The following is an 11,348-nucleotide window of genomic DNA, read 5'->3' as shown; positions in this document are numbered from 1 at the left end:
TCCACTTTATTGCCCCAACAGTCCTATAGAGTAGGTGCCATTATCCCCATTTTTTATGAGTGAAGCCACCAAGGCACTGACAGATTAAGTATGTTCCCCAAAGGAACAATGGCCTTTTCCCCTTTAGTCACCGCTAGTAAGGACACGTGAAGTACACGATGAGAGAGTATGGTAATAACTATTTATCTCTTAAGGGTCATCGTCAAAGCCAAGCTTCATAGAAAGCCAAGTGGGAAGATATAAAAGAAATTTAGGAACTTCTAATCATTCTAACACTCAGAATCCAGGGATCACCTAGTCTTGACTCAGTCCCCTCCCTGAGAGACACAGTAGGGACTGGTACTTTTTAGGAACACCCAGAAATCCCTAGGCAGAGCTAAAAGCCACACTGACGAAGGACCTGAGAACTTGGCAATTCTATCTTACTAGTTTTTATGGTGGCACCAGCCTTTGAACGGAGAACCTCACACATGTTAAATAAACCTTTTACCTTGAAACAAGTTCTCACTAAATTGCTTAGGTTGGCCTGGAATTTATGAGCCTTCTGCATCAGCTTCTCAAGTGCCTAAATTTGGGTTCCAGATTATGTATGTATGTGTGTATGTATGTATGTATGTGTGTGTGTATGTATGTATGTATGTATGTATGTATGTGTGTGTGTGTATGTATGTATGTGTGTGTGTATGTATGTATGTATGTATGTGTGTGTGTATGTATGTATGTATGTACTTTTTTTCTAATATAGGTGTGTCCCAGGCAGACAGATTATGACAAAAATCATTTGGTGTCTATCTGAAAGCCAGATTTATCTAGTTATATTGTGATTTTATTTTACTAAATCTGGGGCTACCTGGAACTCCCAGAAAAAGAGCATGAGAGACTGCCATGACAGTTTACCGCCTAGACATGTATCCGTGGCTGAAGTGGCTGGATGCCCTGGAATGTCATCCTCTGAGCGCAAAATGCCCCTGGAGACAGGACCATGGTTGACAGGGAAGAATGGTCATGCTATGGGCATGGTATAACATGGCAACGTGTTAGTATGCTTTGTATTTAGTAACCTTTTCTCTTTTTCTTCCAGGAAAAAAAAAATGGCTTTAAGGGAACCTCCTGAAGACTGAGAAGGAATGTACCCCAAAATATTTTCCAGTTCCCTCACCTTCGATTCTCCCTGATTCTTGGTTGTTTACAATCACAAAAGAAACACTCGTTCATGTGCTGGCAAGCTGGGTTTGTGAGGAAAGATGTTTGCCATGCAAGCGCACACCTGCATTCCATCCCTGTGCCCCATAAAGCTCTCCTCTGACCACCACACACAAGCCATGCCGTACGTGCCCCTCCACCCCCAGTCGCACTACACACAGATACCAGCTAATAATAATAATTTTAAAAGAGAGAACCAGTGAACTGGCTCAGCAGATAAACGCACATCAGGCCACCCACTGAGCCTGATGACCTAAGTGTGTCCTCTGGGCTCCCCTGGTGCAAGGACAGAACCCACAAGTTGTCCTGTCCTCTGGGCTCCAGGCGTCAGAGCACACAAGAGTTCTCTGAGGCACTTATTTACACTGCCCTCCCGAAATCAGAAAGAAAGAAAGAAAGAAAGAAAGAAAGAAAGAAAGAAAGAAAGAGGGAGGGAGGGAGGGAGGGAAGGAGGGAGAGAGAGAGAGAGAGAAAGAAAGAAAGAAAGAAAGAAAGAAAGAAAGAAAGAAAGAAAGAAAGAGAGAGAGAAAGAAAAAGAGAGAGAAAGACAGAAAGACAGAAAAACAGACAGACATTGTCAGGGATTTTTTTTTTTTTTTTTTTTAGTTCCTCTAAAAAATGACTCCTAATAGTGGTTTGATGTGTCTCCCTCCAGGTCTCTTCTCATAAACTTTGTCATGTACTAAAGCCATTGCTTCAGTTCTGACACTTGAACCTCCGTCCCGCAGTCAGTGACTTCTGGGTATGTATACATGGCTATCTGTGATTTTTTTCTGCCTCAGTGTTTCTGTTTTTTAGATTTAGTCATTTTATTTTACATATGTGTGTTTGGCCTATATGTACATATGTGTACCATGTGCATGTTTGGTGTCAACTAAGGTCAGTAGAAGGCATCACATTTCCTGGAACTAGAGTTATGGATAGTTGTGAGCCACCATGTGGTGCTGAGAATCAAACCAGGTCCTCTGCAAGAGCAACCAGTGCTCTTAGGCTTGAGTCCCTGCCTCAACTTTACAAAAACAAACAAACAAAGAAACCAACTTTTTTTTTTTTTTTTTTGAGACAGAGTTTCATGTAGTTCAGACTGGCCTTGTGTAACTGGAGATGGTCTTGAACTTGTCCCATCACCCCCAGACAGGATTTCTCTGGTGTACCCCCTGACTGTCCTGGGACTCACTCTACAGACCAGCCTGCTTCTGTCTCTGGAGTGCTGGGATTAAAGGCGTGCACACTGCTCCCTGGCCGATCCTGAGCTTCTGATCCTTCTGTGTCCACCTTCTGAGTGCAGGGATTACAGGCAGATGCTACCACACTTGGTTTATACAGAGCCAGGAACAAACCCAGGACTTTATGCTGAGCAAGCACTTAGCCTATACATCCCGGGCCCCTCAATATTATTTTAATAATTTTTAAGTTTTCAATTGTACATATGTAAGGGGTAGAATATGGAGCATGGCATTTGAACACATGTATACAGTCTTTAATGATTGGATCAGAATGACTGGCATATCCATAAACTCAGATATAACTGATAAAACATTTCTCTGTGTTGAGAATATTCAAAACCCTGTACTGTACAAACTATTTTGAAAAACATAATTAATCTTGTAGAGCATAGTTTTCCAAATGTACTTCCTATCATTCAAAGTTATTCCCCAAACCAACTTATGCATGTTTATACTGGTAGTGGTTGGTCTATTGGCACACTAAGACCCTCTATTTAATGAAAAACAGTTGCACATGGGCACATCACACCAAACTTAGTGTGGGACTTGGGGTGTCACATCCCACTTAGGCTCTGACCTACTGGCCCATTTACTCTTTATGTGGTTAAAGAGAGGGGTCCCTATGTATAGTTTTCCCATGGTTGGATGGGAAATCCATGACCAGGAAAGCCTTGGCCAAAGGGACCCTGAGTTACTGCTTCTATAGTGAGACCCTCTGATTCAGCCCAGGGCTCCTCAGCTAGCATCCTCACTGGGATCACCTGACTCCAGCAGCTGCCCAACCCCTGAGCAGCAACCTAGAGCCTCCTGGCCTCAAACGGGTTGGGCAGCATTCACTTCCCTGCGCTGTCCTCCCAACCTGCTCAGTCATTAAGAAATGCCTCCACAGCCGGCACAGTGACAGCAGCTGTCAGCCCAGGTGGGTGTCTCCCATCTGTGAAGGCCTTGGTTAGAAAGACCGACACTACTCTCTCAGGTACAGCCAAAGTGTGTGTGTTGGGGGAGGGGTGCTGGCTGGGGTGGAGGATGGCTTCTGAGAATGCTGTGAACTGGAGCTGGAATAATGTGTGAGCAGAAGGAGAAAGATAGCAAATGTGCGTGTTGCTGATGGGTGGGGAAGCAGCGGTGGCTGAAACTGCCTGGCTTGCACTAGGGCTCTGGGAGGGAACTCCAGGTATCTAGAAGTAGCATTCTGTCTCATGAGATTCGGGGTCCTTTGGGTGGGTGACACCTGTTCCTCATCTCTATCCTGGAGATATGTTTCTGTAAAGAATTGTGGATAAAGGAGTTTCGTGAGACTGGCTCCATTGAGCTAACCATTGCCTTCTCACTTCATAAGTGGCCAGAGGGGCAACCCTGTTTAGGGGCACTCCAGAAACTGGTGTATCCCCTTTCTGCTGGGGATGTATCATTTACTCCTCTCACTAAAGCCTGAAAGGTCCTCTGTGGAGGCCCATCTGAACCCCAGTAGAGATGACAATACATCATATAGGCTGTCAAGGGAGGCTGTCCTGAATTCAAGTCCTAGGTCTTCCCTATACTAGCATTACGACTTTGACAAAGTTCTTTACTTGAAGTCTCGGGTCCCTCGGCTGTAAAATGGAGATAATACCTACCTCCCCAAACTTGTTGTCAGGATTTGGTGAGGAAGGGATTCCAAGTGCCAAACACGTAATTAGTGTTCAATAAATGGCCGCTGTTATAATTATTTATTATTAGCTCAACATTGGTGTCACTTGAGCCAGGAAGACTTCCCAGTCCTTTTCTTCCCCAGTTTCCTAAAAGCACCAACGTGGATGTCTTTGGTACAGAATGCCTTACAGTGTCACTCAGCCAGACTGTGCCCTAACTACAGCACATCCCTAGTATTTTGTGTGCTATGCTCCCACACCCCAGCTCCCGAGACAGAGTCTGGTTAGGTTCCCCAGGGAGAGGAAGGAGGGATCAAAAACACACTGGGAAATGAAGTTGAGAAGGTCAGGTGGGGGGGGTGAAGTATGCATTGCCCAAGCATGAATTGTGTGGCTCTCCTGGGATGCATGAAACTGAGAGGTCCTGGTGAGTAACCCAGGATGTCTCTGACACTCCCTGAACTGCCTTTTGACTTTTCCTAGAACTCAGAGAAGAGAAGAGAAAGAAAGAAAGAAAGAAAGAAAGAAAGAAAGAAAGAAAGAAAGAAAGAAAGCTCCTCCTCCCCTGATCGCCTTAGCACAACTTCTGACTTGGCTAGCATCTACTCAGCCAGTCTATCAACAGGTCTAATAATGTTCTCTGCATCACCCATGGAATCTTTCTCCTCTCTTTTCATCACTACCAGGTGACCTTGAGTCACACACACACACACCCCTTGCCCATCTCCAATGCTGAGTTTATTAGTTTATAAAACTAGACATTTTGGCTGATACTGAAATCCTGTCTTCCTCTTTGATTCATATTTGCTCTCTTACCTGTCTGGCGCCTCATTTCTCAGTTATCCAAACAACTTACGGCACTGACCATCAATCAATCTTTCTTTTTTTTTTTAAAAAAAAATCTATTAAAAACAAACAAACAACAACAAAAACCTTATAGCCAAGGTGGTCCACGCCTGTAACCACTGCATGTGGTGAGTAGAGGCAGGAAGGCTAAGTGTTCAAGTCTATCTTAGCTATATAGCCCAGTTAGGGACCAACCTGGGCTACATGAGACCCTGTCTCCAAGAAATAGGAAAAACAAGTCATAAATGTCCTTTAGGCTTCATGAAGGACTTCATGACTACACTTTATCCCTAGGGTGCAACCTCAGTATTTAGCGAATAGCAGGATCCTGGCAAACAGCTGTTAAATCTGGCGGGTAGACATATGGATGGTGGACAGATGGACGGTGGGGATTACCCCTGTATTTCTTGGGGAGTTACACAATGCAGAGGAACAGTTTGGTTGTTGGTTATCTTTTTTTTTATCAAAAAATCATCCTGATAGCAGCCCACTCACTCAGGTCTATTTGGATGTCTATTAGGAAACAAATCTGAGAACGTGGCAGCTGTCCTGCTTTATCTAGTGCCACCACTTACCTAGTCTACTGTCATCCTAATCTAATTTGAGGAGAACTGCCCTTTGTCAAGGGCTGCGCCTCTATAGACAAGATGGCCGACAGGGATCTCCAGATCTCCCCCAGGAGAAAAGAGAGGACTTAGCCTGTCTTAACAGTGACTCTCTCCTTTGTTACTGAGCACTTCCTGCCTGACACACACTTCACTCACTAACGCCACCGCCCACCCATTCTGGGAGGAAGGAGGTGCTGTTGTCAGCTGTCAGTCTTTTTTCTTTGGTTTGCTTTCTTGAGACAGGGTCTCACTATGTAACCCTGACTGTCCTGGAACTCACTGTGTCACAGGCGTGGACCACCATGCCCAGCTCTCAACCTCAGAGGGCTGGCTGACATCCAAGGTTAACAGGTAGCAAGGGCTGTGATAGATAGTCATAGATAGATAAGGAATTCAACCCAGTTCTACCATCTGAGTACTTGACCCCATTTCCCAGCTCAGAGGCCACATTAGCCACCTCAGAGACCAGAGAAACCTCCACAACGATTTTGGACTGCTTCTATGGTCCCAACGCCATCCTACCCACCCCACACACACACCCCCCTTTTTTTTTTTTTTTAAGAGTTAGGACATTTTCAACCCAACAACAGGGATTTTCAACTAAACAAATGGAGGGGAATGGGAGTGGTTCCAGAAGATTCATGATCTTTATAGATTCTTCCTCCAGCTAGCTAATCCCGTTCCTACTGTGCACCTGTTAGCACTCAGGGCAGCCATACCGTCCGTCCTCAGTGGATCTTGGGGTCATTGCTCTCTGTCACTGAGGGCACCATATATATCAATTATAGGAGTTTGGGGATAAGTTTAGGCTCCAGAGTTGTGATTCTGGAGATATGTACACGCAAGTACTTGGACCCACCATCCATCCAAGCAGCTGCTCCTCTTCCAAGTCACCCACAGTCCTGCTGAGAGAACTGTTGGCTCTCCCATTTCCTCTCAGATCAGTTTGAAACGCACGGTTCGTGTTTCAGAAACCCAGTAGCTTAGACTTCAAACAATATGATGACGACTTTGACCCCTCGTTTGTCTTCTCACCAGGCTTGGATCTCAGTGACTTTGCCCATTTCCAAAATACCAGACCAGACGCATCCTCCAAGAATGAAAATCTACTTTTGTTGAGGTTAATCAGAACCTTCTGACAGCCTTGAGCCTCCACAAAAGGAGCCTCTGACGAATGACTGATCATGGCTGGTATGTGACTCCTCAAAGCCCAGCCGTACTTGCATGTATATGTTTTGAGCTTTGGGTTGTTTTTTTTTTAATTGCTTTATAGTTATGACTGCCACTGAGAACACAGTCTTGGAAGTGGTGATAAGAGACATGGGATCCACAGATCATCGAAGCCTGGCTGACAGGGAAGTCTGAAGAATAGTGCATGTAGTTCATAGTGTAGAGCCAAACTGACTAGAACCACCTATGCGCCTGGCCGTGGATCTCCTTAGGCCTCATTTGCCATGGGAGCCAGGTCCAGCACTGAAGCAGGAAGAGGTGAGCTGGTGACATCAACAGTGCTTGTCATAGTTGTGGTGAGGCATCAGGTATTTCAGGTATCCATCCTACTCCACACACTTCCTACCTGTTTCCTGATGCCAGCTCCAGGAGAGTCTGTACAACCCCTCTGTGGATCCTAGGCTCCACATCTTAGTTTGATCCAGGTAGGCTTCTGAAACAAAGGGGAAGAGGTGGAGACAAGATGTGAGTAGGGGTCAGGAAGCGGGAGGAAAAAGTGGAAAAACTCCCAGATGCTCACAACCCTTCACTTTTACATCCCCCAGCTGAGGCCTGTTATCTCTGAAGGGCCATGTCAGAAGGGGGAAGCAAGGACAGCTCGGGCAGTGAGTGCCCTGTGTGCTACGAGAAGTTCCGGGATCTGGAGGGCGCCAGCCGGACGCTGAGCTGCGGCCATGTGTTCTGCCATGACTGCTTGGTCAAGTACCTGCTCTCTACCCGCGTGGATGGACAGGTGCAGAGGACTATCGTCTGCCCCATCTGCCGCTACGTCACCTTCCTCAGCAAGAAGAGCTCCCGCTGGCCCTCCATGCTGGACAAGAGCTCGCAGACCCTGGCTGTGCCTGTGGGCCTGCCCTCTGTGCCCTCACCAGACCGTGGAGGCCACACAAACCCCCTGGTTATTTCCCACCAGGTCTGGGGACAATCGCCAAGCCAGGGGCCTCAGCTCCCCTTGGACCTGCTGCCCAGCCTGCCCAGAGAGTCACAGATTTTCATCATCAGTCGCCACGGGATGCCGCTGGGGGAACAGGACAGCGTGCTGCCCCGACGCAGCCTGGCAGAGATATCAGAGGCATCCCCGGCTCCCAGCACCACCCGTTCTTTCTGCTGCCGGTCTCGGGCTCTCCTGCTCATCACCCTCATTGCCGTGGTGGCTGTGGTAGCTGCCATCCTGCCCTGGGTGCTGCTGGTGAGGAAGCAGGCCTAAGTGGCGGCAGGCAGAGGACAGAAGAGCAAGGCCCAGTATCTAAGCTGTGCTCCATGCTGTGCTGGCCACGGCTTGGGAGAGGGCAGAGGGTCCTATTGTAGACCTGGTACAATCAAGCTGCAGAAGAGGTCCCGGACTCAGGACATGGGTGGGGCCATATTAGAAAGTTAAGGGCTTTGTCTCCACCCTTTTCATCCCTTGTCAGTGAGGGCTTTGGCATGAGGAGAGGCTAGGGACAGAGATACTCTGAGGCTAACACTGAATGGCCAACTCCCCATTTGTGGTTCCATAAGTATCCCCAACAAACAACCCTTCTTTAGGCTGGAACTTAGCAAGCTAGAAGCTGGGTGGCCACTGCTCTCCTACAGGGTCATAAACCTTACCAGCCAAGTAACCAACCTGAAGCCAGGTAGACCTAGGTACAAGGAAGTTTTGCTGCCCTGTATCCTACCAGGTGAGAGCCCAGTGGAAGTCCTGTTCCAGATCAGAACTCCTTCCCACAGAGGGTCCTCTACAGTGCCCCCAGGAAGAAACAGAAGTTGATACAGGGTCCTAGCTCCAGTCTTCCAGCACCATAGCCTCATATATGAACCTCAAGCAGCCCACTGCTAAGTGTTCCCATCTCCAGCCCATCATCTTGAAGGAGGAAGATGATGATCTCAGAAGCTTTAGCCCAGGAGAGGAGGTGGGGGTGGGGCAACAGAGAAAAGGTTTTCTGGGTGGTCCACACCAAAAAACACTCTGTGAAAGAGGCCGCTGTTGACAGAATAGCCACAGCCTCAGAGGGTTCTGTAAACTGCCAGGCCCAAGGAGCAGACCTGATTTCCAGTCTTAGGGTTTTCAAGGGTGACATAGAAGACAGGGGGTGGAGAGGACGCCCTCCAGGTGAGACTTGAGTCAGCTGAGAGCTATGTGAGCAAATTAACCCCTGGGGGCTCCCACCTTCCTCCCTGCCAAGTCCACCTCCTCATGAGCCAACCATTCATTAGAAGCCACACCAGCTGGGCCAGTTTCCCAGGTGGATGCTCTGGGGCTGAGCTGGGTGAGGAAGGGTGGGGAAGAAAGAAGCTGAGCTTGTCAGCTGTCTCCACAGATGCTGATAGCCAGACACTGCACCCTGGAGTGGTTGGGTACTCACGCCTATAAGGAAAGCCTCAGAGTTGGTCTCTCTTGAGGAAGTCCTCAAGGAAGCTAATCCCTTGTCACTGAAAACAACAGGGACTTCCAGCTACTGTCACAGATAGGAGAGGTTTGGCATCCAGGGTGTGCCAGTAGTTGAGCCTATTCACAACATCCACACAGAAGTTCACTGTCTGTGTAGAATGAAACAATGCTATATCCCTCTTAGCTACTTCTCCGATGTCTGCCATGGTTGACATCTGGGGGCCATCAGAAAGAGCCTCAGCCAACAAGGGATGTTTGTGACAAAGTGGCTGTTGCTTTCAGGGGCCCACCAGTGGACTTATGCTTCTTCTAAGACTAGAGAACACAGGTGCTGTGCCGATGTGGAGGGAACAGGTAGATGGGGTGGGGGGTGGGGGTGATATTTATTATAGAAACAAAAGGAACCTTGCAGACGTGTGTGTCTGTGTCCACCTCAGCCAGGCTGTGCTAATAATCAGTGCCACGAGATTCTGGGGAACTGATTCAAAGCCTTCAGGATCCTGCTGTGTTTGCAGAGACTCTTCCAAAATACCTGTGATGTTTTCATGTTGTTCAGCTGCACTTGTAGAGGCCACTTCTTTCGTTTTCAAATAAAGGTGGGAAGCCATTTTTAAAATAAAAGCAGGTATTTTCTCAGAGTACAGAGATCTTTGCAATGTGTGTAGACTCTTAAAAATCCCAAAGTCCTTAAGACTCTGAGGCACAGCCGGGCGGTGGTGGCGCACACCTTTAATCCCAGCACTTGGGAGGCAGAGGCAGGCAGATTTCTGAGTTCGAGGCCAGCCTGGTCTACAGAGTGAGTTCCAGGACAGCCAGGGCTACACAGAGAAGCCCTGTCTCGAAAAAAACAAAACAAAACAAAACAAAAGACTCTGAGGCACATTTGTAAAAGAACTATAAATCAAAATCACTGGCATCGATTACCTGTTAGCTTATTAAATCCTGTTCTGCCTGTGAGGCTGGAGTGGCAGGTGAATTGTTAGTGAAAATGCATATTTTTTTGATTTTTTTATTGTTGTTTGGTTGGTTTTATTTTGTTTTTTGTGTGTGTGTGTGTTTTTTTTTTTTGAGACAGGATTTTTTTGTGTAGCCTGGCTGCCCCAGAATTCACTCTAGACCAGGCTGACCTTGAACTTTCAAAGATCCACCCGCCTCTCCCTCCCAAGTGCTGGGATTAAAAATGTGTGCCGCCTCTGCCTGGCTAGAAATGCATATTTGTAAAAAGCTGTCCAATGAAGCTGGACACATTATCTCTCAATGTTTCCATGTTGGACCAGCAGTTTGTGTTCTAGAAATGTGTCTCCTTAGTACAGCTGTCTAGATGGCTGGTGACACATACACAATATTATATAATTGTGGTCCTATGTGTAATAACAAAGGTTTAAAAAGCCCCTACGTGGTAATCAACAAACAGCTAGTTATTAGCCTTGAGGTCCAGGGCCTGCGGCCCCAAAGAGGACTAAACTATGTAGCAACAAATGGAATGAGTCAGGCACAGAACACTGAGTTCTGGACACTATGATTTCTGTGGAAAGAGGAATAAATATTTTCTTATTTGCTTATATGTGCATTAGCTGGGGAAAATAGACAAAAATAACAACAACACCCTAATAACAGATTTAACCTTGGAAAGGACAGAGAAATTGATGGGATGGAAGACTTCACTTTGCCTGTTATGTTTTTGGACTTTTAAGTCAAGCAAATGTTTATTCAAAAACTAAATAGAGGGCTGGGAGGATAACTCAGTGGTAAAGAAAGTGCTTAGCAGGGCATAGACCCTGGGTTCACACCCAACAGACACTGGTGAGATAAGCAGACCATAACTAGACTACTGGCAATTTGTTGTATCTCTGTGTTAAAAAAAAAAGAAAGAAAGAGAGAAAGAAAGAAAAGAAAAGTTTTAGTGTATTTTCTTCTTGCCCAGATGGGAATCCACCTCGAGAATACTTAAGGCTAAAGAGATGGAGCTTAATATTTATCCTTGTTAGGGTTTCTATTGCTTCAATTAAACACCATGACCAAAAAGCAAATGGGGGAGAAAGGTTAATTCAGCTTCCACCTTGCTGTTCAGCATCAAAGGAAGTCAGAACAGGAACTCAAGCAGAAAAAGAACCCGGAGGCAGGAACTAATGCAGAGGCCATGGAGGGGCGCTGCTCACTGGCTTGCTTCCCCTGGCTTGCTCAGCCTGCTTTTTTATAAACTCAGGACCACTAGCCCAGGGAAGGCACAGCC

The 11,348-nt window shown here is 46.8% G+C and overlaps 1 protein-coding gene across 2 annotated transcripts; it reads left to right on the top strand.

The window, feature by feature from the left end:
- Positions 1 to 1,089: 1,089 nt before the first annotated feature.
- Positions 1,090 to 9,486, top strand: Rnf222 (ring finger protein 222). Of its 2 annotated transcripts, XM_076936562.1 has the most exons (4): positions 1,090 to 1,327; positions 1,859 to 1,945; positions 6,553 to 6,705; positions 7,290 to 9,486. In XM_076936562.1, exon 4 carries the CDS (start codon positions 7,316 to 7,318, stop codon positions 7,949 to 7,951), a length of 636 nt encoding a protein of 211 aa, XP_076792677.1. In that variant the 5' UTR covers positions 1,090 to 1,327; positions 1,859 to 1,945; positions 6,553 to 6,705; positions 7,290 to 7,315; the 3' UTR covers positions 7,952 to 9,486. The 2 variants fall into 2 exon arrangements, with proteins under 2 accessions (XP_076792677.1, XP_034363439.1); XM_034507548.2 differs by lacking the exons at positions 1,090 to 1,327; positions 1,859 to 1,945 and adding an exon at positions 2,812 to 3,405.
- Positions 9,487 to 11,348: the final 1,862 nt, after the last annotated feature.

The sequence above is a fragment of the Arvicanthis niloticus genome, chromosome 6 (genome assembly GCF_011762505.2).
Source record: "Arvicanthis niloticus isolate mArvNil1 chromosome 6, mArvNil1.pat.X, whole genome shotgun sequence".
Lineage (NCBI taxonomy): Eukaryota > Metazoa > Chordata > Mammalia > Rodentia > Muridae > Arvicanthis > Arvicanthis niloticus.
Note: the sequence above shows the minus strand (reverse complement) of the source record. Positions and strands in the feature narration are given on the sequence as shown.

Coding starts and splice junctions, on each gene's coding strand:
- Rnf222 (XM_076936562.1), top strand. CDS start 7,316: ATGTCAGAAGGGGGAAGCAAGGACAGCTCGGGCAGTGAGTGCCCTGTG.